The following is a 26,988-nucleotide window of genomic DNA, read 5'->3' as shown; positions in this document are numbered from 1 at the left end:
TAACTTGTTGATCCACGAGCTCTGTCATTAGATTATGGATCTCTTCCAACTTGGACATAGCCTCCTCCCTCTTTTTGTTAAATGCCTCGCGTTCGGTCTCGAGGTTCTCTAACTCTAAAGTCATTTTCCAAACAGTGTTCTGCGAGCATTTTTCCTTAAAAAGAGTAGAATAAAATAACGTTAGTAAAATATGATGAATAAAATTAATTACAACATTAATTGAGAATACTAACTCTAGCAGCCTAATGACAAAGTGAATTACGCCAGGAAGATTGTGTCTTGGCTAAATTCTGTAGCCCACCTATCTACGCTTAGTTGGCAGTAGGTACCAACTGTTTGCTCTAGAAGATCGACATCAAACAGAGCTAGATCACTACCAACTTTGGACTGAAGCCTTTTTAAAGCCACTGAATGGTTGACAACGGGAATAAGCACTTGTTAGAAAATACAAGGCTTGATAATTCCCAAAGTTATTTTCATGAGAGTTCCCTTAGTGCTTAGAGATATGGTAAATAAGCTTTTGGACAAAAGTGATAATACCTTGTTCAGATGATAATTCCTAAAACTTTTAGAGATAGTCGACCGATGATGGCAACAAAAGGCAGAAAGAAGAAATAAGTCATGCAAATTGTGTTTCCTATATTTTATCATTCCTATTATATGTCTTAGTTATAACTTTAGATTTAATCAAATCTAATGGTAACTTTTCAATAATATTTTATAAATAACTATATAAAAAAATTAGGCTAATTAGGATTTTTTTCCCCCCAAACTTTGACATATACCAAATCACGCCCCCTGAACTTTTTTGGACGTTAAAATTTCCCCTGAACTATTGAGATTGTTAGATTTAAGGACTTTTGTCTAATTTCATTCAATTTTATTGTTTCAATGATTGTTTATGTACTAAACCATGCTCCTCAGATTTTGATATCTACCAAATCATGCCCATCAAACTTTGATATGTACTAAATCATGCCCCCTGAACTTTCATCCATGTTAGAATTTTTTTACTAAAATTAGACAAAACTTTGAGAATGGGAATTTGATTTGCCATTTCGGGTTTTTTTTACTGGGAATGGGTTTGGGTTTACTGGGACTGGAAGAAGAACATTTTGACTCTTTACTGTATTTTTTTTTTCTACACTAATATATATTTGGATCTATTATATATAGCAAAATTTGAGGATGGGTATTGTGTGGCAGGCTGAAAGAAGAATCAAAATGGGATGGGCAAGGAAGTAGCGAGAGGTAGAAGACCAAGAGGAAAAACAAAAGAAGAAAAAAAAAAGTTGTTTCATGATTTTAAAATAATTTTTTTTTTAGTTTTTTTTTTATTATTTTAAAAGATTTTAATTGAAATTATTATTTAGACCAATAAAAATTTAACACGTGCTATTTTATTTGGATTTAACGGATCCGTTAGAAAAAGGGACTAACGGACTTACAGAAAACTTGACTTTAAGGACTATTACTGCCAATTTTTGAGTTTGGACACTAATCTACATCAATCTTAAATTTTTAGAGATTTTTGCTGTAATTATCTTTATTATTTATTATTATTATTTTAAATGGAATCGTGTTATGTATTATTAAATTGAGACCTAGTACATTTCAAGAAAATAATAAAAATTGAGACCTAGTCCTAGCCATAGTAACATGCTACATGTATACAAATATATAACTTAAAAAATTGAGACATAGTCCTCATAGACTAGTCCTAGTCCAAGCTATTAAGTATAGTCTTAATTCAAAATAAAATAAGTCCCCGCCCTTAAAGAAACTAACAAATTCAAATCTCATCATGCTCTTATTTATCTATTTTCCCCAAGTCAATGAGTTGTCCAAATATGTCACTTGCAATACTTATTTCCCATTGTACCCTCCTCTTTGTTGAATATATCAATTTTACCCTCATTAATAATTAGATGTACAATTTTTTTTTAGTGTAGTGATACTTTTGAACAAATAAGCTATTGTTTTCAATGCTTATCCATCAAACAAAATATCTATCTACCAACCAACCAATCCAACCATACAAATAATCAAATATATATATTTGGATATTTTTTTGTTCATAACGTACAACTCAAACAAGGTCTACTATTAAGTGTCATTTGTCTTATATCTTCTCTGTTTTTCTTTTTTATTTATTTAAGTTGGTTCTACCATCCACAACAACAATTTTCCATGAACCACATTCTAAAACTTGCAATTTTTTTTCTACGGAAAACTTGTAATATTTCAGTAATTATCAATACCCTTCCAAAAAAAATGATCAGTAAACGGTGAATTTGTATTAAAATATTTTGTAGGATTTGATGTGTGAACTCAAGTCTCAAACAGATGAAATAAAATTGTAGCAAGTTTATAAACATATAGTTAAGACTACATATCAATTATTACTTTAAGCTAAATTTAGGAAAATTTTATATATTTAGTTCAGTTTACAATCATATTGTTCTACAATTTACACTTTCATGTTATTTTAACATAATTAATCTTAATATACATTTTCAAATATTCTAGTACAAGGTTCAAACATTCAAAATATCCAATCCTTTCGTTCTTCTGCCCCAAGTCTCTCTTCACTTCCCTCTTGCATTAATAGTTTTCTTAATGATTCTTATCAGGTATTTTCCCTTGTTAAATCTCTTATTAATTACTCTGCTACCATTAAATATTTTTCTTTCCTTGTCATTTGATCAACTCATTACACTTGGAAGTCTTTTGACATTCCTCCCTTTTATTTGTAATAATTGTATCTTGAGATGGTTGTGGGAGGGGATTTGGATCAAATTGGGGGTGCGAGTGTTGGGAACTGAGACGATAGCCATTATTAAGGCTATTAACACGATGATTCATATTCTGCATGGAAAGGGGATATGACTGCTTTAGCTTCAAGAAATCTCCTCTTCTTCCTATTTAAGGTTCGATCGAGGTATCCACTTCTATCTGCAAATCTGATAAGGTCTTCTGGGCATATTCTTTGCTTTCATCGATAATTAAGATACAAGTGCTCACATGAGTCAAACAGAGCCATCTAGTGGAAAAAACAAGGACCCAACGCTCAGGTTGACCTGGTGCTGAACCCCTATGCTCAGGTTGACATTTTATCAACCTAGGTCATTTCCAAGGAGTTTTTCCGAAAAGTCTTCCAGGAATTTTTTCTGTCATCATAAATAAAGAATATACAAGTAAACTAGGGGAGAAAACGAAAATCCTGAAAGGCCAAAAACTGAGCCCAGCGCCTAGGTTGACCTGGTGTTGGGCCTAGCGCCCAGGTTGACATTCAACCTGGTGCATTGGTTTCCGTCACTCAAATGCGAATTCTGCTCTGAGCATTCTCTCCGACATGGTCAAAAATGAGGTAAGATACATTGTCCTCAATTTTGAATACCTTAGAAGCATTAAAATGACACCCAAAAGCTCCGAAAAGGGCACCCAGCGCCTAAGTTGATGTACGACCTGATGCGCTGGGTTCTTCTTATCTTGCTTTTGTCTCAAGCGTTCGTCTAGGTTTTCATAGTAAATGAGACATATGAACTTAGACAAATCAGATTCACAACTTCATATTTTTCTTTTTGTGGCAAAGTTCACTAGTTGCAAATCGGGTAATTTTGAGTCTCCTGATTTCGTGAAACATCTTCGAGAACTAGTGAACGGCTTCACCAGAGCAAAGAAATTGATTAAGTGATGTCAAAATATCACTTAGGCATCAAAAAATACATTCCCAACACGTTTTTCCACTGATCAAGCATCCACGTTGACGTCATATATCAACCTAGATACTGAATGTCAACCTGGGTGCCGGTATTAGAGCAACATGTAGTAACACAGTCATAACTCACTCAATATTAATCAGGTTGACGCGGTTCAACTTGAATTTCGAAACTATTTCATGCTCTATCAAGTCATGTTTCACACTCTAATCATGATTCTGAAGATATCAAGTCCAATATTGTCCTCAAGAGAGTTACAAATTTTAACTACAACTTACCAAAACGGCATCTACATACGCGACTCGAGCTCCAAAAATTGATGAACGACCTCTAGAGTCAATTTCACCGTTAGATCATCACTAACGGTCAAAATAGCTTAAATGTATTTTTTATATATTTTTTTTTTGAATATTTGTTATTATTTTAATATGACTTCTTTCCCTATAAAAGGAGAGCTCATCTAGCTCATGTTTCACATTCAGACTAGTTTCCATAAGGTCAAAGCATCTCCCTCTAAGTTCTCTCTTTAGAAATTTAAAGCTTTCACACTTAGTAAACTCTCTTGTAATTCTCGTGAGAAAAAAAAAACTCAAAGTAGATGTAGTTTCATTATTATAGCGATATGAGGAGTGAGCTACTATAAATTATATATGTCTCTTTATTTACTCTATTCATGTCTTATTTCATCGTCAATCTAACAAGCGAGTGTTAGTTATTTTTAATGTGAACAGTTATATTTTGATATTATATATGAATAAATATAATAAATACATTATTAATAATGAGATGAATACCATTTTAGAATAATCATAGTAATAATAATGAGAGGAATATTAATAATTAATAAAAATATAAATAGTAGTATTTTGATAGGACATTTTAAAGAATAATGTAGAACAAAATGCTTTAAAGATTTTGCCATATATCTCTGGTTGAAAGTAAGTTGTTCATCAAATCGCTTAAGTCATCTGTACCGCACCACAAAAAAAGTGCTGTTTGAAATCTTTTACAGTGCGGTTGTGGTTTGAATTTTTTTTTAAATTGTACGGTGCAGTACAGTTTGCAGTTTTTTTGAATTGTTAATATGCGGTTCAAATCGCACCGCACTGCATATTATAAAAAATACCAATTTTTATATTTATAAAGGTCCAATATGTGAAAGTCTAGCCCAAAGCCTACTAATTATTGTATTGTTGAAACTTGAAATATTTTTCATATTTATTTTGAAGCCTTATTGTATTTTTGATAAGTGTTGCTCAAATTTTATTATATTTGTAATAGTTTAATTATTTGATGATAGTCCAAATCGCAGAAATCGTATCGCACCGCAATATTTTTTGTAGTGCGGTTTTTACAGTTTTTTAGTTTTGTAATCCAGGTGCGGTTTGAGAAATTAAAAATACCTTATAAAACAACCATAGTTGAAAGTGTAAAAGTTGTCGATTTAGCAACTAAATAACCATGTGCTACCCATTCAAAAAAAGAAAAGAAAAAAAAAAACAAAAAACAAAAAATACCATGTGCTAGTCATGTGAATCAATCACGTGAGCTCACTAAAAATGTATATATAAAAAAGTACACGATCTAATAAATTATTTCATGACTACAAAGTACAAACACAAATTCAAAAGCCAAAAAAATACCTTGCCATCGGCCACCCTCTACGCTCAAAATAAAATGCATATAATATTGCATTAATACATATCATTTTATTTATTTATTTATTTTTATGAGAAACTGATCTCCAAGTTCAGTAGATAAAAATGTTTAAAGTTACAAGATTAGAAATACAACGGTTGGAACTACTTGAATTCCAAACACATTCTTTATCTGTTCCTAATGTTCTTTTTGTTAACTATGAGCTAAAACATTTTGGTCTCTAGGAATAAAACAGATACCAGTATTAGGAAAATTTGATAAAAAGAATACAATATTGTGAATCAAATCTGAAAGAGAAGATCTGTTTTTCACTTATGCTTAATTTTGTTGACTAAGACTTAGCAATCTGACATGATTAAAGCTAAATAAAACTTCACTGCAACACACCGATTAAGAGCATTGGAAAGAGCTTGTGCTTCTGCATAAATGGAGAGAAGAGCACTTGGAATAGAGGAATAATAACCAGCCACAACACCCCCCTTACTGTTTTGAATCTTAGCATCAAAACCAATTCTCAATATGTATCCTTGCAAGTGGCTGCATCAGTGCTAAGTTTGTACCAGCCATAAGGAGGCCATGGGAAAGAATTAGATAAAGCTGAAAGTAGAGCTTGCAGTAGCTAGGACCAGCAGTGATACTTGCGTTTTGGTGAGCATTGGTCTGCGCTTTTGAGTAATCCTGTAGCAAAGAGTAGACCAACTTTTCCAATGGTATGTATAATGTATACTGTATTCCTGCCAATTAGTCCTGTTTTGAGTTCTTGAATCTTAAATGATTGGCAACATTAAGTCTGCTAGGGTTTTCTTTTGACCCATTGTAGCAGCCGCCGATTGTTATTCCGGCCAATTGTCATCTGTTTTGCAATTCTTATTTATTTGTGAAATATTCTATCGGTCTAATTTACATAAAATTAACAATCATTTTGTTACTTGAATGAAGTTTACTTGTTAATTGAATTGGTAAGTTGTATTTAGTATTATTTGACAACGGATTCATACTCTCTCTCTCACTCGCCAAAGGAAATGAAAGGAAGGGTAAGTAAGTGAGTTGAGATTTGGTTTCCAACAATTACAAACAACACTCTTAACTAATTTAATAAATAATCATCATCATCATAATAATGCATATAGCATAATTAGAAGTTTTTTTTTTTTTTTTTTTTGATAAACAAGAGGCTGTTACAAAGAAAAAGAAACACAAGAGAACCAAAACAGCTGAAGGAGGAGACTAAAACGAATCCTCCAAGTCTTCATCTTGCAACCTGAGAGCTGCCTTTGCCAGAGAATGAGCATTGTGATTAAGTTGGCGCACTACATGCAGCAAGGAAGCTTCAGGGAACCTGGAGAGGAAGGATCTTATCTTCTGAATAAGAGTGGATAAGGAAGAGTAGTCTTGTCAATTACCATTGACCTTAGAGACCAGATTAAGACAATCTGAGAAGATGAATCTTGGGTTCAACTGGGAAGTCATACACCATTGGAGTCCTTCATAAAGTGCTTGAGCTTCAGCAAAAATTGGAGTGGGAGCTCCAGACTTATAAATCTTTGCGGATTTGTGAACATGAGACAGACCCTGCGTGAAAACCAGACCCAGACCAGTGGCAGCTTCTTCGGGGTTTAAAGCAGCATCCACAAATAAGGTATGAGTATTTTCGTGAAGGAGTTGATCCAACTCAGGTGAAGAGGGGGTCTTTGGTAAAGGTGATGCAGAGGAGAGATGTTGAGCGTCCTGATATTCCTGCAAATAACTTAAAACAAAATCTTGCACATTATGAGTTACACACGGTTTTTGAAAGAGAGCAGAATTCCTTATGTTCCATATTTGCCAAAGTAAACCAAGTGCTTCAAAAAAAAAAGTTGGGAAAAAGATTCATCCAATTATTATTAACAATACCCCAATCAAACTTTTCTAAAATACCACTATGTTTTCAAGTAAATTTGCTACCTAAAAAAAGGTGAGAGATTATATTTATTCACAAAACATTGAAAATTATGGAAGATCTTAAATGCTAAATGAAAGACACCAGTGCCTTTTCATATTATCGCCTCATATAATTTAGAAAAATTTACACTTCATACTATTTAATCTTATTTTATTTCAATTTCACTATTACCTAATAATTGTTACATTTTTACTTCTATTTTAATATGATATACTGTGATTTTAATAAAAAAAATTTGTTGTTCTATTTTTAACACATGTGGTAGCTCATTGTATTTGCATGTCCTTCTTCATTGTTGTTATATTATCGCCTCATATAATTTAGAAAAATTTACACTCCATACTGTTTTTTTATTTTATTTTAATTTTACTATTACTAATAATTGTTACATTTTTACAATTCTATTTTAATACTGATATACTGTGTTTTTAATAAAAAAAAATTGTTATTTTATTTTTAACACACGTGGCAGCTCATTGTATTTGCATGTCCTTTTTCATTACATTTTATGTTTTAAAAAAGTTTTGATTCGACGTAGTGTTGTCAAATTTGTCTAAGTTCTTTTTTTTGTTAATTTAATTTGATGATAAAATATATCACACCATATATACTTTACACGTTCTTATATATTTTCATCATCCTACTTTTCATTATTCTTTCTCCTTGTAATTTTTTGTTTGTGTTTCAACATTCATAAGTTATAATCTTTTTTTTTTTTCTATTATTCCTCAAGTTCTCTCTCTATTAACATATATATTTTTATTTATTTTTTTTCAGTTCTTCTTCTTTATCTTTTTTTCATTTTTTTTTTAATTTTTAAAATTTTCAGTCACATTTTTTAACAAAATAAGAGTGGTTTTTTATTCTGATTTTTTTGGGCTTGCTAATATAGTATCCATTGCATCTGGTGTTGAGACTGTGAAAATATGGTTAGTTTTTTTAATTCTTTTTTTCTTTTATTTTATTATTTGTTTTAGTATTGTTTTACGGTTGTTTTAACGTGATTTATTTATTTGAAGCCGATTTCACTGTTCTTACTCCATCTCGCCAGAATTAATAGTTATTTTCTAGGTGTTATCACGTTGCTGTGGTGATTCTGTCTGTGAGTGTAAAATATGAAGGCTATTAACAGGGGCGGAGCCAAGTTCAAATAACAGGGGGGGCCAACTATTAAATTTTTAGATTAAAACTAAACTTCCAAAATACACATGCATAACATCAATATCTTGTATGTTACAAAAATTATCTGCATAAAAGGAAAAAGTACTTATAATCAAATATTTAGTAATTTTATATTTTTATGTCAAAAATTGATTTTTTTATTATGCACATGACGTTTTTATTATAAATTATAACCTAAAAATATCGTCCTATATTATAATAGTTAGAAAAGTTAGAAGTGTAAAAATAAGAGTTGCTAACTCTAGATTACATTTGAATAACTATATATTAGGCTACTTTAAAAGTTCAAAAATACCAATACTAAAATGAGTTATCAAAATTATAAGAATATGTAAAAAAAATAAAAAAAAAACTAATAATAAAAATATTTATACAAAATCTATAGGGTAGTTCTACAATAGACACCCTAATATTGGTCACACCCATACACCCTTAAAATCTTAAATAGTGATTGGTTATAATATTGAGACACATAGTATTTTAGTGGATTTTCGTACATAGAATATTTATTCATTTATTTTTTAAAAATTATTTGTTTATTTATTTACAAAATATATATAAATATTTATTATAACATTGATTTATTAAAATATTGAAGTTTAATAAAATAATAGTAATTGGTTATTTATAAGTGGATTCATGGGATCAAAAGAGAGTATGGCAGCAGTGTTGTTTCTTTGTTGAAATCCTGAATCAATATTGAATTTTCATCTTTGAATGTATACTTTTATTTGAGGGATTGAGGGTTGGAGAGGGAATCTCTCGCTGGACTCTGGGGTTGAGAGAAAGAGAGTTGTCGGTGTTGCCGGAACTGAGGGAGAAGGAATCGTCGGCGGCTTGGAGTGAAGAAGATGAAGAGAGACAAAAATAGAGAGAGAGAGAGAGAGAGAGAGAGAGAGAGAGAGAGAGAGAGAGAGAGAGAGAGAGAGAAAGAAAGAAAGAGAGATTGTTATTTTTAGGGCTATTATTTACTGTGCACTAAAATTATATGGGCCAATCAAATAATAATTTAAAGGTTGTATAGGTGCACCCCAATTTTACTGAGTTTTGATTCTCTACAGTAAGCCTTACCACAAAAATCCTACATTTAATAGCTATCACCAATTATATTGTTTGATATTGGACACACTAGTGAGCCTTTAAAATGAGTGTCTATTGAAGAATTTTCCAAATCTATATATTGTTAATATTTACATAATGATAATTTAAATAAATTAAATTATCATTATGTAAATCAAATTACTGTGGAAAATTTTAAACATGTGCCTATATGGATCCAAGTTTTTGGAATTCCTCTTCATAGGATTAATAAGTCTTTGGGTATGGAAATAGCTAGCCATTTGGGGAAATTTTTGGAATTTCATAATAAGAGAACATTTATGAGAATTAGAGTTTTATGGGAGTCATCTAAACCTTTGGAAAAAGGAATGAATTTCGAATCTGAAAATGGCAAAATTTCCATGAGTATCTCTTTCCGATATGAGCGCATATCAAAATTTTGTTATTATTGTGGATGTCTGGATCATATAGATAGGAATTGTTTGGATTTAATGGAAAAAATAGAGGAAGGGTATAATCCACCAATGAATTATGATGATCAAATAAAAACAGCGGGTTTGGAACATATGATCCCATCTATTCCGTTAGCAATAAATTGGCATGGGGATATAAATAACACATCTTTGAGTAGAAGATTGTTAGGAGCAACAAGATCGCACGAAGAAGATGCAAGTGTGAGTTTTTCTGAAAAACGGGTTAAAGTGAATGATGATGGTACGTGTTTTAATTTTTGGTAATTTATGTTTTCTTTTGAATGCATAAGGTATTTTATTATTAGTTTTGTGATTATTTTTAGGAAAAGGATTTCCCACAAATGACTTTATGGAAAAAGGAGAGCAAAGTGAGGATAAAAGAGTAAGGGGAGAGACCAAAGGAGATAAGGAAGAATTAAAAGCTAAAGAATTTCTCTTGTCTGAGGGAGATCAAGGAAATGAGGAAATGGATTTTTACTCTGGAATTTTCCAGTATGGCAATGAAGGAAGCAAATGAAGGGACTTAATATTATTTTTGCAAGATTTTAGTTTATTAAAATAATTTTCAAGGAATAATGATTAGTCGGTTTCAGTTATTTGGATTATTGTTTTGAATGTTTTTTGGAAGTTTATTTATCGGTTTTGTTGACAATGGAAATAAGTATCTTCTTAAGTATAAGAAGAGTGTTTTCTAGTTTTCATGTTAATGAATTTTTGCTCAAGTAATGTCTTAAATAAAAGTTTGGTTTTGCATGATAATTATTATTTTAGTGTTGCATTTTTTACATAAAATATAACTTTAATTTATTATAATCGAATATTACACTTAAAGGTCATTGAGACAATGCATGAAAATTGGTTATAATATAGTGGTATAATTGGGTTTTTGTGTGGTATGTCTAGAGTATGAATTAGTTGATTAATTGTCTATAAATAGAATCTTAAATAAATAGATACTAAGTAAACGAAATATTAGGAAAACATGATGATAAAAGCACAATGTTTTAAATATTTATAGGCCATAAATATTAATGAAACGTATTTCTACACTTATATTTATGGTTAACGTGATTGGTGGAACAAAAGTCATTACTTTTAGTCAGCCAAAATAAATTAGAATGGAAGAGTTATATAATTATAAGTATTAAAAATCTTATATAATTAAAATGAGGTTAATTTTCTTAATATTTAAAAGAGTTCTTTAAGTTACAATATTGGTTGTTAAGTTTGGAGGAAAATAAGTGAGGATATGAAAATTTAGGCACTGTGATATATAAAATTATTCTTTTAATATAATAATTTTAAATGGTAACAAATGATGCAAGTATGAAAGGAGAATAGTATTTTGATTTTATTGTAGGATAGGTATCTTTAAGTATATTTTAATGATATTTAGGATTTCGCTATACATTGATATATGGGTAATAAAGTTATGGAATCTTATTATTACAAAGATAATCATAATATATTTAGTATTAAAGGAAGATAAAGGAGTATCTTAACAAGATAATTAAGTTTGATGGACTTAGAAGGAAAGTCCAAAGTGAGGAGACCTTTTTTTATATACTTCCACATTGTGAGTGCTAGTAAGTTATAAAGGAGTATCATCAAGATATCATAACAGATATATAGTCTATTGCGAGTGCTAGTAAGTCTATATGAGGAATGACTATCGTTAGTTGGAATGTTAGAGGTTTGAATAGTAAGGATGCAATACGACATGTTAAGCTACTTCTTCGAGAGTTCAAGCCAGATGTTCTTTTTTTGATGGAAACAAGATTAGTCCAAGGTAAGAGCCTAGAAATAAAAAGACAACTATCTTTTGACAATGTCTATGAAGTACCTAGAGTGGGTATGGGAGGAGGATTAATGCTATTGTGGAAGGAAAGAGTTGTGGTCTCGGGAATTACTTCTACCCCTAATTATATTAGTTGTTTTATGAAGTTAGAGAATATACCAATACAATGGCATTTCTGTGGATTTTATGGGGAGCCTAATGTTTCGAAGAGACGACTGACATGGGATATGTTGGAACATTTACGGATAGTGTATGAAGGACCATGGTTAGTGATTGGAGATTTCAATGAAATTTTAAGTCAGGATGATAAAAATAAAAGCGGATATAGAAATGAATCACAAATTGAAGATTTTCGTAGTACTTTAGAATTGTGCGCACTACACCCATTGCATTATAAAGGAGAGAGATATACTTGGGCAAAAAGTGCAGACAATGAAAGTATCAAGGAGAGACTAGATTGGGCAATGGTGAATGAAGCATGGGAGGACTCTTTTTCTTATACAAGCTTGACGCATCTAGATTATTATCATTCTGATCACAGAGCACTGTTGGTAAAAGTAAAGGATGATACGGATTTGCAGATAGGTTCCAACAAGAGGAAAAGATTCAGATTCGTGAATATCTGGATTGGTGACGAAGAATGTAAGAGTTTAATCAAGAATTGTTGGAGGTCTGAGGAAAATACACCACTGATTTCAACAATTAAGAATATACAACAATGTGCTACAAATCTGGATACTTGGCATCAGAATAAGTGTGGATCATTATTCCGAGAAATTAAAGATACGCAGAAAAAAGTAGTTCAAATGCACAATTTGCAAAGTAAAGGATGTTCTACCGAAGGATCTAGGCAATTGGAGAATAAACTCAATGAGTTGCTGTTAAAGGAGGAAGTCTTCTGGCAACAGAGGGCAAGGGTCCAATGGTTACAGGCTGGTGACCAGAATACTAAATTTTTTCACAAGAAGGCAAATGCACGAAGAAAGAATAATACAATTCGAGGTAATTATTTTTGTAAATTAACTATAGAGAAAAGTATAGTTTGGATAAGTTTTAATATAATTGCAATTTGATGTGTATTACATGTGTTTTAAATAGGGCAACACATAGAGTAAATTGTTAACTAGTGGTCTTTCAAAAGTGGCTTAGAATAGGTTGAGAGAAGGGGTTCAAACTCAATCCATTAAGTTAAGGTTATAAACTTATATTTATGCAAACATGGTTTGAATATAGAATATGTTTTTAAGGGTGTCGTAAATAAACTGAAATATATATGATGGATGGATACAAGTTTCCCACTGAGGCTAAGCATATATTGAGGAAATGTTGTATAAAGTATTATGAGTTGTTAGGATAAAAGTATTTTATAAATCAAATGTTAAAGTTTATCTTGGTTATTTTTAGGCTTATTTAATGAAGATCATATATGGTGTACGAGTAACGAAGCCATAGGTGATATCACAAAGAGTTATTATTCTGCACTCTTTACGTCGATTATGCCTACAAATGAAAGCATTGAGGAGTTGTTACAAGCTGTCGAGCAAGTGGTTACAGATGACATGAATGAAACACTAACGAAGACCTTTACATTGGAAGAAGTTCAACGAGCAGTTTTTAGTATGCCCGCGGATAAAAGCCCTGGTCCAGATGGAATGAGTGCCTTGTTTTATCAAGAACACTGGGATATTGTTGGCCCTCTAGTTTCTAAAGCAGTGTTAAACTGTATATCAGGGGTGGCAGATATGCGAAGTATTAATGATTCACTAATTACACTTATTCCTAAAGTTCAACAACCTGAGTCGATTAGTGAATTTAGACCGATTAGTTTATGTAATGTATTATATAAAATAATCTCTAAAGTCCTAATAAATAGACTCAAAAATATGTTACCACTGTTAATTAGTGAGAACCAAAGTGCTTTTGTCCCAGGAAGACTCATAACAGATAGTGTCCTTATTGCCTATGAGTGCCTTCATAATTTAAAAGCAAGAAAAGTCGGAAGGCGAAGTTACGTAGCAATGAAGTTGGATATGAGTAAAGCCTATGACAGAGTAGAATGGAAGTTTATCGAGAAAATGATGTTAAAAATGGGTTTCAAGACCGAATGGGTGAATATTGTCTTGAAATGTGTTTCATCTGTTCGTTATCCATTCCAAATCAATGACTCTATTCATGGTGAAGTGGTGCCAACGAGGGGTTTAAGACAAGGAGATCCACTTTCTCCCTATCTTTTCTTAATATGTGCGGAGGGACTCTCCTCGCTAATTAAGTAGGCAGAATCAAAGAAAGAAATTTTTGGGCTGAAAGTTGCAAGAGAGGCTCCCAGTATAAGCCATCTATTCTTTGCCGATGATAGTCTACTCTTCTTAGATGCAAATGAGGGTTCTTTGCATACAATTCAACAAATTTTTGCATTATATTCGCGTTGCTCAGGACAGGTAAAGATTTTGATTTAATACGTTATATGATTCTTTGTACCAAAGTAGGTGATAATTTATTTTGCAGTAACCTAAGTGTTGTTAATCTTTTCAGGTTATAAATTTTAACAAATCTATTCTGTATTTTTCATCAAATACTCCTGAGGAAACAAGGAAACTCTTTGCAGAAGCATTGAATATGAGAATAACAGAGGCTATAGAAAAGTATTTGGGTCTCCCCATGATAGGAGGGAAAAACAAAAATGCAATATTCAGACCAATTAAGGATAAAATATGGAAAAAGCTAAATGAATATCAAGTCAAACTATTCTCACAAGGGGGTAAAGAGATTCTAGTGAAAGCAGTAGTCCAAGCAATGCCTACTTATCAAATGGCATGTTTTAAAATTCCGGAAGGCATTGGAGAAGAGATAGAAAGATTAATAGCACGATTTTGGTGGGGCTCAGTTGATAATAAGCAAAAAGTCCATTGGAGGGCCTGGCATAAGATTTGTAAACCAAAGACTGATGGCGGTTTGGGTTTTAGACGTTTTAGTCAGTATAATCAAGCTCTTTTGGCCAAGCAAGCATGGCGCATCTTAATGAACCCATCATCAATTCTGGCACAAGTAATGAAAGCAAGATATTTTAGAATATCTAACATCCTAGAGGCAGACAAGGGTTCCTATCCATCATCAACGTGGCAAGGAATCTTATGGGGAAGAGATCTATTATTAAAAGGGCTACGACGAAGTATTGGCAATGGTATGAATACCAGGACCTTTAGAGATCCTTGGTTGCCCAGACCTCCTTCGTTTATTCCAAGTTCGCGCCCTGCGTATGAGGTGGCAAGAGTGTCAGATATTATCGAGTCACCAGGAAAATGGAATAATGAGGTAGTCAATCAATATTTCAATGTAGCTGACGCAGAATGTATTCTTTCCATACCTTTAAGCTTGTTTAATCATGAGGACTCATGGTTCTGGCACTATACAAATCATGGTAGTTACTCTGTGGGGAGTGGGTACAATCTTGCAATGACTGTAGATAAGTTTCAACCTTCTTCTGCTAGTGATGTGTTCTCATTGTGGTGGAAACAATTCTGGGGGTTGAAAATCCCAAGGAAAATTTTACATTTTGCGTGGAGGGGTTATCACGAGATTCTACCAACGAGAAATGGATTGTTTAGACAAAATATCGCATCCAGTACCTCTTGCCAGTTGTGTGGGTTCGGAGGAGAGTCGAATGCTCATGCAATCTTCTGGTGTCCTGTTGCACAAGGCATTTGGAATCTTATGGAATTCTCTTTTCTACATGAAGTAAAAGAAGAGATTGATTTTAAGAATGTTTTACTTTATGCTTCTGAGGTAGTGGACAGAGAAGCCTTTGCAAAATTCATTATCTGTTCGTGGGCAATATGGACTGAAAGGAATAAGATTACTCATGGTCAACAAATAAGACAACCACAGTTTGTGGTTGAGTGGATAATTAGTTATTACGAGTCGATTCTTTCAATGAAGGAGGGCCCCAAAAAAAGTTCTCAAACTAATGGAAGGAATAGGGAAGCGTCAGCTGGAAGTTCTACAAGTGCTCAAGAACAGAGGTTATACTCTAAACTTATGGTGGATGCAACTGTATTGAGCACCACGAGTATAGTTGGATTAGGTGCGGTGGTATTCTCAGAAGATAATAGAGTTCACGCTGCGTTAAGTAAACCACTCAAAGGTTAGTCATATTAGGTATTTTAAATATTATTTTGTTACGAATTTTATTAGTGTTATAATTCCAAAAGAAATGTTGATCGTTCAGGTATGGGTGAATTATAAAGATCTTGTAATTTCTAGATATCATATAAGAATACTTAGGTCTAGGAAGGAATAACAAAGCTAAGGTGATTACGAAGTAAAATACATGAGTTAAGTTACTACTAGCCAAAGGGTCTCCCTTTGGCTAGTTAAAGTAAATCATAGGGGGACGTAGATAAATTTTTTGGATTTAAGTGTTAATCAGATTGGTAATGTTCTAATTACAATTTTGTGGTTTGATGTTATTTCAGGTGGAATTTCAGTGTTATAGGCTGAAACGTTAGCCCTGTTGGTTGGTCTTAATTGGGCTCATGTGAGTGGTCTTCAAATTCATGCAGTTTATTCAGATTCGTTAGCTTTGGTGACGGCCATTAACAAAGGGAAGAAGTATTTCAACGAGCTAGGAGCATTGTTTGAAGATGTTATAGCTTTATTGTCTAAATTTTCGGGGGCAGTTTTGTCCCATGTGGCTCGCTCTGAGAATTTAGCGGTCCATGGCTTGGCAAAGCATGCTCTGCGGTTAGACGATGAGCTAGCTATCCTGGTTCGAGGAGGTTCCAGCGCCGGTGGCGGACGTGGGCGTCGTAAATTCATGAGTGATTTTAATCACTTTGTCAAAAAAAAAATAAATAAATTAACCTTTTTTTTTCTTGAAAAACCCTACAAATTCCCTTTCAAGCAAAAAATTTAAAGAAAAGGTAAAGAAAAAACTATTAATTCTTCTTAATTTTTCTCATATAAAATAAGATCAACAATCAAACTACAAAACCTTACTAATAATTTTCAACAAGACATATTTAAGTTTACTAATAAATTTAACTTTTTTTAAAATTAATGTATAGCTCTCTTTTAAATTATTTTAAATTTTTTCTCTTTGAGATCCACCTACTCAATTAATAAAATGATATATATTTTGTAATATTAATATATGTAAATAAAAAATAAAAAATGTAATTTATTTAGTTAGTGTTGTTTTGACTTTTTTATCTGTTTGAATAAAAAATAAATCACTATTTTTCAAGTTTTTTTTTACTTTGATTTTACTATAAATACATTTGAGGAGCTTAATGGCGAAATGATTTTGAAGTGTGTGATTCTTTTATGTTTTTTAAGTAGTTATTTTTACTCTATTGTTTTATATTTATTTTTGTATTGGTTTAGGTTTATTTTAGCAGTTTTTTTATTTTAATTATCTAAGATTGTACTCGCAAATATAGTCACTACTACATTTATTAAGCAGTTTCTTTTTTATTGTTTTTCCTTTTGTTTTCTTTTCTGTTTTTTATTTGTTATAGAATTGTTATAAGTTATTTTACTACGATTATTTATTTAATGTCGATTTCATTGTTTTTTTGTCACTGTGGCAAGAAATTGTAAACATTTTTAAAACCAGGTTTCCTTATAATTGAAGAGGAAATTACACTCTATACCCTTTTTATATTGTTCTCTTTTGTTTTTACCTTGTCACTTCAAGATACTCTTCATGTGATTCTCTTATGTAAGGATATTTTGGATACAATACAAATAAAAAGAGGTATGTTTCAAATAAATATAAAATTAGAGGTAAATTTGATTAATTGATAAATAAAAGAAGCATTTTTCAAGTTAATTTAATGTGATCATTTTTATTGGTCGCTGCCATTGTGTTCTCTTAAATGAACTTGATTGGCATTGGACTGTCTTGTGGAATCATTAAACTTGAGTTCTTTGGGCTTCCAAGTGTGTGTGGTAAATAAGATCTTCCTGCTTTTGTTATCATTTTGCAATCCACTCAATAGCATCTACGCACATCAGCTTCTCTAAAATAGATAAATTTTAAAAAATATAAAAAATTATACTAAAAATACACTACAATAAATATTCTAAATTCTTTCATTTTAAATTTTTTTAAAAAAACTTACTATTCAATACCCTATACTTAGAAAGGTAAATTGCGATATAAATACTTAATGTTTCAAATTTTATATACTTAAATACCTAATATTTATTTTTGGAGGCAAATACCTAATGTTACAATTCTCTTACACCACCGTTACTACCACTTTCGTTAACTCATAACTACGAACACGTAAAGGATTCAGATGCATTACATTTATTTTTATTTTATTTTAAAACTTAATATTCTTAATATCAAAAACTAAATGCTATTTTTTTTTTGAAAAAAAAAACAACTTGTTCTCATTAATAATTTTCACATGATATTAACATTTCAATTCGATAATCATATTCCATATACTACTGATTCACTGGTAATTTAGTATTGTATTTCTCTTATTTTTAAAAAAAAAAAACAAGTTATATTTAATTTTTTATATTAAGAATATTAAATTTTAAAATAAAATAAATAAATGTAATGCATTTAGACCCTCTACGTGTCCATATTTATGAGTTAATAATAGTGGTAGTAACCGTGTAAGAAAATTGTAACATTAAGTATATTTGCCACCAAAAATAAACATTAAGTATTTAAGTGTATAAAATCGAAATATTTATACCGCAATTTACTTTTATAGAATACTATTTAATTATCTAAATATTTTATTAATTATTTTAAATTTTAATAATTATGTTTATATAAAAATGTATGTATATTAATAATATATATTTAAAATAAATAAAATATATTAAAAAAAAAATAGAATTTTAGTAATTTAAAGAAATAATAGTGTAATAAGGTGTGTTATACAATAAAAAAAAAATTACTCATATATTTGAAAATATACTGAAAAAACTGACAGTAGTGCTCTAATAAAATTCCTAAGTTTCCACATAGAAAAGAAAAGGAAAAAAAATTACGTAATCCTCAATTTTGGTCTTTTTAGTTTTTACTGACAAAACTATCCCAAAAACTAACAGAAAATAATGAGGAATGTGGAGGCTAATTGTGACCAATAACAAAAGGCTCGTCGAAATGTAACAGTGTTAAACGTAGAATCACGGCCAATGTCAGGATCGCCAACTTAGAGACTATATGGCCACTGAAAATTCTAAACAAGAATTGCCTTAACTAGCCACCACCCACCATGATTAGCCAAATAAAAACTCATGGCAAATGGCACTACAACCTACAACCACCATTTCTAACCAAATTTAATATCAAAATTGTCAAATTCCCATTATGATTGAACTCTAATTATCTAAGACAAAATAATAAAATTAAACTCTTGTGCCATTTCACATCACCAAATTTACACGAAAAAATTACTTAGGACACACAAAATAAAATCAAACCCCATGAAGCCAGAGTAAAAGACTCGAGCCAGCTTACCCAATATATTTAAAAAAAAAAACAAATACAAAACAAATATTTGCTCGTGACTTGTTTTTAGCAATTTTTTAACATATTTTAACAATAATGTGTATATAAAAAACCTAAGAAAATAAACAATGAGATCTATATTATAAATTACACCATTCACTAATTTATTTTTTTATTCATTCTTCTATATATTGAAAAAAAACAAATACCAAACCATATTATAAAAAAAAAACAAAACTTTTTCTGTGATTTGTTCTCCATAATACAAAGTGAATCCATAACATTCTGAACTTCCCCAATGCAACACTTGTTATATAAAAACTCTTTCTAAACTTGATGACCTTCAATTAACTATGTCATGCTTAATGAAATTTACATCTTACTTCTAATTACCATTTATCATAACAAAAAATTAGTTCCCAACCATCTTGCATACACTCATTCCACCACTAGAACTGTAATTATAGATTAAATCTCTAATGAAATAATTTATTCACGATACTTTGTTGCCTATGAAATAAGAAAAACACAAAAGAGCATTACCAATGATCACACTACACACCAAAACAGATCTCACAGTATAAATTTTATGACTTTTAGTGCTGGGTACCAGTGATGCACAATGCTCTGATGAAATCATAATGACTTTCCATATGCACTAAGTCTAAAATTGGTCTTAGTTCCTTAATTACACTTGTGCAATAATATTTCAAATATCATTTAGTCGATGGAAACTAATTTGCACATAAAAAAAAAAAAAAAAGAAAGTAATTTGGGTAAAAAGAACAAAGTGTTCAAATTTGATCAAACCTGATATTTTTTTCAAAGCATTTACAAACTTTGACTTGCAAAATCCCATTTACCAAAGTATAAAACATTGAACCATCACAATCAAAATTCAAACAAACACAGATTGAGTTCATCTTTCCTTATATTTCCACATATAAGTGAGAAACGAATGTCACATAGGGTGGATATCACTGAAAGATGATCTAGAAAACACAATGTAACAAAAAAATGAAGAAAATCAAAAACGCAATCGAGAAAAGAAAAAGAATCATAAGAAAACTAGATCTCAGTCAACTATAATCGTCTTCAATTCCGTGATAGGAAATTGCAGATAGATAACGCAGTAATTTAAACATCATTGATCCAATATGCGTATACAAAGAAAAAAAGAAAAGAGAGAACAGTGAGCGAGAGCACCTCAGAGAAAAAATTCCCCATTAGATTCTTCACTGACAATCAAAGTGCAAGGATAACATTTTTATGGACTCATCACTGATGCTCTATCCATCTATGCAAAATAAAATCCCCAAAAAAATTACAAATCATGAAAAACAAAATATTAGAAATTGCGAAGAAGAAGGTAATTAGGGTTAGGGTTTATTGGATGTGGAGTTTGAGAATTTGAAAGGCTTATAAAGGGGCAAGGCTGAGACCTAAAGTATCGGTCTGTTTGGAGATAAGTAATACTCTGTCCTTGTCCGAAATTAAGGACACGACTATCTGGTTCAGGGTGACCCTAACACTGGCATTTGATTTTCTTCTGGCAATGGTAAATTGTTGATATGATTTTACAATTTATATATATTTTTTGTCGGTTTTAAATATTTGAATGGACATCTTTCAAAAGAATACACTCATACGTCTAAAAATAATTTTTTAGTCAAATTTTTTCCCATGTCATGTAAATTATAATCCTGCAAAATTTAAAGAAATTCGAAAAAATTTAACATGCCGAAAATTACGTTCAAGCACTGTGTTGCACGCCTGACTTTTATTTTATACGCGTATAAAATAGACTGTTTGAACATTATTTTCTATATTGTAAATTATTTCGAATTTCTCAAAATTTTATAAGATACCTTAAATAGCTATAACGTACATGAATATGAAAAAAAAATAGAGTAAATTTTTTTTCTGTATGCCGAAACAAGTAGAGGGTGCATCTGTACATCTCTTTTAAGGGGATGCATTGTAGAATCACCCGCTATTTCTCTATTTCTTCAATTTTCATATAAAATGGATATTAATGATATTTTCATAAAAAGAGTTTTTTCAAAAAAAAAAAAAAAAGTTATGTAATAGAAAAGTATTGGTTTAAAAGGTATTTTTTTTATTTTTCTAACAATTGTATAGTATTCAGGACTGACTCTGAGGTGAGATGAAGGACGCGGTTAGGCCCCACAATGCTCAAACTCCCATTTTGAAAAAAATAAAATATAGTTAATAATAAAATGAAAAATTATACTCATAATATTAAATATATGTTGCAACTCGGTGATAATTTGATTAGAGTAATATCTAAGAGATTCAGTGTTCAAATTCTAATAACCTCATTTTTTTCATTTGGTCCTAATTTTATTTTTGCCTAAAAGGGTCGACTGTGATAGTATTATATTGAAATATATTTTATGCAATATATTTTATGTTGAACTATATGTGGCATTTGTTAGATTTTTTTTAAGATAAAATGTTATTATATTAAAATTAAGATCATAATACAATAGTCATGAGAGGAGGTGGGAATTCCTCCAACCAAATGCATTCTTTGTCCACTAAAAGAGCATATTTTGCTAAAGCATGAGCAAAGGCATTTGTTAGATATTGTTATGTAAATAATATGCATATGAATGATTATATAAAAATGCGGAATTAAATTAAATATATACACGATATAATTAAAGGGTCGAAATACATTCAGCTATTGATTCTAAAATAGTTAATTATACATTCAACTATTGATTCTAAAAAATAAAAGAGAAATCAGTTTCTAAAACACTAAAACATAAATTAAAAACAAAACTAGTTCTACAATAAAAAACCTCATAACACATAATACCTCATAAAATTGATTATAATTTTAAAAAAAAAAAAATAGAGATCAATTTCAAAAAATAATGAGGCATAAATATGAAAAGAATCAATTCCATAACAAAATAAATAAACACAAACAATAACACACAATACTCAAATATAATATAAAGAAACTGTTTATATTTATCAACTAGATAAACATTTAAGACAAAAAACTAGTTCCGTAAAGCAACTCAGATAAAAACTCACACACAAAATCAGTTAAATAAAATAGCTTAAACAAAAACATCCATTCAACATGCTCTAACCTACCAAATAATTACACCCATACCATATCTACCTCAAAAATACTCATTGATTATGTCTATATAACCGGTTCTATTTTAGTTATAACCGGTTTGAGTTATTTTGTGTTATTTATTTTTATTAATTATAACATTGTTACAAAACTGGTTCATTATAACACTGTTATAAAACCGGTTATATTTTAATTATAATTAGTTTAAGTTATTTTGTGTTATTTATTTTTATTCGCTATGTTACAGAACCGGTTATATTTTAATTATAACCGGTTTGCGTTATTTATTTTTATTTATTATGTTATAGAACTAGTTCTATTTTTAAATTATAACCGATTTCTGAGTTATTGTGTGTTATTTGTTTTTAGTCATTTTGTTGTGGAACTGAGCCTATTTTAATTTATGTCATCTGGTTTTTTATTTAATCAATTCAAAAATTAATTCTTGAATTATTTTTTTTAGAAACTAGTTTTTAATTTAGTTATTTCGAGAACTGATTTTTTTATTTAGTTAATTTAAGGAACTAGTTTTTTATTGAAATGTTTTGTTTATATGGTTTTTGTGTATGAGTTTTTATCTTAGTTACTTTACGAAACTAGTTTTTTTTTCAAATTTTTAACTAGTTGATAAATAGAACCGGTTTTTTATATTATATTTTTAGATATTGTGTGTTATTATTTGTGTTATTTATTTTATTATGGAGCTGAGTTTTTTCATATTTATGCCTCAGTATTTTTTCAAATTGACTCTCACATTTTAAAAAAAATTATAGTCGATTTTATGAGGTATTATGTGTTAAGAGGTTTTTTATTGTAGAACTAGTTTTGTTTTTTAATTTATGTTTCAGTGTTTTAGGAACTGATTTCCCCTTTATTTTTTAATTGTAATCGGTTTGAATTATTGTGTGTTACTTTTTTGTATTCATTATGTTATATAATCGGTTCTATTTTAGTTATAATCGGTTTTGAGTTATTTCGTGTTAATTATTTTTGTTCATTATAACACTGTTATAGAACCGGTTATATTTTAATTATAACTGGTTTAAATTATTTTGTGTTATTTGTTTTTATTCATTATGTTACAGAACCGGTTATATTTAAATTACAACTGGTTTGAGTTATTTTGTGTTATTTATTTTTATTCATTATGTTATAGAACTGGTTCTATGTTTATTATATCTGAGACATTTGACCCCCACTTTTTTTAAAAAAAAAAATTATAACCGGTTTTATGAGGTATTATGTGTTATGAAGTATTTTATTGTGAAACTAGTTTTGTTTTTAATTTATATTTCAGTGTTTTATGAACTGATTTCTTCTTTGTTTTTAATTGTAGTCGGTTTGAGTTACTGCGTGTTACTTATTTATATTCATTATGTTATATAACCAGTTTTATTTTTAGTTATAACCAGTTTGAGTTCTTTCATGTTATTTGTTTTTATTCATTATAACATTGTTATAGAACCGGTTCTATTTTAATTATAACTGGTTTGAGTTATTTTATGTTATTTATATTTATTTATTATGTTACAAAACCGGTTATATTTCAATTATAACAAGTTTGAGTTATTAGTTTTTATTCATATAACCAGTTATATTTTTAGTTATATCTGAGACATTTACTTATTGTGACTTTTCGAGTGACTTTTCTAGAGACGTTGACTTTTTCGTTGATTTTCTCAATTCTCATATTTATGAAAATTCCCCGAAAAAGAACATTTGAAAGTAACTGATACTATATATTTCTGTCTAGACCCAATGATCTAGAATCTGGACCTTATATGTGACCTATTTAAGAAAGAGCAATTTGCGGCGAAATCCTCTTATGTTTTAATTTTAAACACTTAACCCTTTTATTTTTTTTGTGGCAAAATTCTCTTATGTTTTAATTTTTATACACTTAACCCCCTTATCTTTTTTTTTGTGGCAAAACCCCCTTATATTTTAATTTTAGGAAATTTGCGGCAAAAGTCCCTCAAAAGTTTACTTTGATGCAGATTAGTCCCCAACCTCTAAAAATAGCGGTAATAATACTCAAGCTCCAAATTATTGTTTGTCCGTTAATCCTTTTTCTAACAATCTGTTAGTTGTTCTAAAAAAAAAGCCACGTGTTGATATTTTATTAGTTCAAATTAAAATTTCAATTAAAAATAATTTAAAACATTTATTAAAAATTAAAATAAAATCTTTTAATATTTTTAATTATTTTTTTATTTGAAAATTAAAAAACATTTTTAAAATTATAAAAAATTATTTAAAAAATAAAAAACCTTTTTTCAGTTTTTCCTTTTTCATTCTTTACCTCTCTCTATCTATCTACCTTCTTCTTCTTCTTTAACCTTTCATCTTCTTCCTCCCATGGCAAATGCTTTCCAAACCCTAGTTCTTCCAAAATTCGAATCTCAAACCCACCTTGCCAATTCCATCTCCGCCTTCGTTATTTTTGGGGATAATAACATTGGATCTGGGAGATTTTTTGGAGAGAAAGAGAGAGAGAGAGAGAGAGAGAGAGAGACGATGAGCATTTATCAATCTCGGTTCTCCGATTCCAAGCCATTTGAGCAATTTCCAATGAATGATTGCCTAAATGAACCCCAGATGTGAGATTCCCGCAGTCCAAAGCCCCTTCTTCTTTTCTTTTCGTTTTTGGTTCTCTCTCTCTCTCTCTCTCTCTCTCTCTCTCTCTCTCTCTCTCTCTCTCTCTCTCTCTCTCTCTCTCTCTCTCTCTCTCTCTCTCTCTCTCTCTCTCTCTCTCTCTCTCTCTCTCTCTCTCTGTAGGATCACGGATCTGGTTAAACTTAGATGCAACAAGATAGATTTAGTGTAATCTATGTTTTCTTTTGATTAATTATTTTTCTGGGCTTTTTTTTGGAAGATGAGATCCATGGTGGTTTTGCCACTAAATCTAACGGAAGAAGAAAATGTCAACTGTAGATGAATATTGTTGTTGTTGATGGATCATGGGGGTTGGGGTGAGGCTGCGTGAAGAAGACGAAGAAGAAAAGAAAAAACAAGAAAAAGAAAAAAAATATTTATTTATATATTTTTATTTTTTAAAATTAAAATAATAATTTGGACCAATAATATTTTGACACGTAGCAATATTGAAAAAGTAAACGACTCAGTTAAAATTAGGACTAACGGAAAAATAAAAAACATGAACTTAAGGACTATTGCCACTATTTTTGGAGGTTGAGGACTAATTTGCATCAAAGTGACTTTTTTTGGAGACTTTTGCTGCAAATTTCCCTTTAATTTTTATACACTTAACCCCCTTATCTATTTTTTGGTGGCAAAATCCCTTATATTTATCTTTTTTTATAAATTTGACACGCCAATTAATATTATTATTTAATAATCATTTCAAGAAAAATTTACGGTATAAATACCTATTTTATTTATTTTGTTACTAATAAGTACCTAATTTCAGAAAATTATGGCATTAATACTCAAAAGTTCACTTTTCTAAAATTATGTTGGTACCTACTAACTTCTATTAGTTTAATGGACACAGGCGGTCTAGATTATTCTAATTTTATTTTATTTATTTTCACCTAATATTTATTTGTTAAAATAAATAAAAAAATTAAAAATAATAATAATAATAAAACCTAAATCTCAACACATCGATTCTTCAACCTCATTGCACCACTCAGAAACCAAAAATCCATCCCACTCGCACACCTGAAATCCAGCCCCAAAACCATCAATCAAACCCCATGCCGCCGACAAGGTTATTTCTCTCAATCTCGGAGATCCTAGAGCCGACTCTTCGAGTCTCACAGGTCAGATCAACACGGTAAAGGGAAAGCTCTCTGCATCAGTCCGATGCCGCAGTTAATCTCTCAATTGAAAAACCCCAGGTTTCTAGCCATCAGACGGAACTTCATTTTCAGTGAAATACCATTGACACTTGGTCACCTCTGCAATCTTATAATTGAAGTAAAACAATCACGGTTCGTCTTGAAGAAGAAGAGTACTACTGAAAGTGAGAATACCCTTTTCTTAGCTACATACATATTTGATTTCATGCTATGATTGATAGAATGGGTGCTTGCTGCTATGTGATGATAGAATGGTACATTTTTTATTTCTTTTTTGAGTTCAACCACTAAAATTAATTGGAGGCAGGGGTTTGATCGATTTCAGGTGTGCAATTAGGAAGGTTTCTCGTTTTTGGACGGTGCCATGGAGGGAGAAGAATGAAAAAAAATATTGGGAAGTTGAGCTGAGCTCTGCTCTGGAACGTTCTAGGGTTCTCTCTTCTTCTCTGGTTAATCCAGTTTACTCTTTGTGATACCCAACCGTCGTTTTTTCCTCTCTCCTCCTCCTCTCACTTCTTAATTAATGCTATCTCATTTAATATCTTCCACTAATCATTACAATCCTTTAATGCAACCTCCTATTTCTCATTACCGAGAACCTCATTTATTGCACTTCCAGAAATCCTATGGTTCTCCCTTTCTCCATCATCCCTTCAAGCATTCAATTCCAAACGCCATTCTCAGGTGGAGACGAATCATTGCTCTGATTCTGGGCAGAAGGCGATCTAGAC

At 30.5% G+C, this 26,988-nt stretch overlaps 2 protein-coding genes and 2 non-coding genes across 4 annotated transcripts; 2 read left to right on the top strand and 2 right to left on the bottom strand.

Moving 5' to 3' along the window:
- The first annotated feature begins 9,741 nt into the window (after window positions 1-9,741).
- LOC115697763 (uncharacterized) lies at window positions 9,742-10,873 on the top strand. Its single transcript, XM_030624887.2, has 2 exons — window positions 9,742-10,278; window positions 10,361-10,873. The coding sequence occupies exons 1-2, from the start codon at window positions 9,828-9,830 to the stop codon at window positions 10,552-10,554; spliced, it is 645 nt and encodes a 214-aa protein (XP_030480747.2). The 5' UTR covers window positions 9,742-9,827; the 3' UTR covers window positions 10,555-10,873.
- An 829-nt stretch (window positions 10,874-11,702) lies between these two features.
- On the top strand, window positions 11,703-26,730 carry LOC133039600 (uncharacterized). The gene is made up of 7 exons (XM_061118497.1): window positions 11,703-12,837; window positions 13,240-13,584; window positions 13,765-14,010; window positions 14,269-14,273; window positions 14,368-15,976; window positions 16,395-16,467; window positions 26,565-26,730. Exons 1-7 carry the CDS (start codon window positions 11,703-11,705, stop codon window positions 26,728-26,730), a joined length of 3,579 nt encoding a protein of 1,192 aa, XP_060974480.1.
- On the bottom strand, window positions 20,383-20,472 carry LOC115698452 (small nucleolar RNA snoR27). The gene has a single exon (XR_004008198.1). It is a non-coding gene; the product is annotated as a small nucleolar RNA snoR27 (small nucleolar RNA).
- LOC115698451 (small nucleolar RNA snoR26) lies at window positions 20,516-20,606 on the bottom strand. Its single transcript, XR_004008197.1, has one exon. It is a non-coding gene; the product is annotated as a small nucleolar RNA snoR26 (small nucleolar RNA).
- Window positions 26,731-26,988: the final 258 nt, after the last annotated feature.

Source organism: Cannabis sativa, chromosome 7 (assembly GCF_029168945.1).
Source record: "Cannabis sativa cultivar Pink pepper isolate KNU-18-1 chromosome 7, ASM2916894v1, whole genome shotgun sequence".
NCBI classification, from domain to species: Eukaryota; Viridiplantae; Streptophyta; class Magnoliopsida; order Rosales; family Cannabaceae; genus Cannabis; species Cannabis sativa.
Note: the sequence above shows the minus strand (reverse complement) of the source record. Positions and strands in the feature narration are given on the sequence as shown.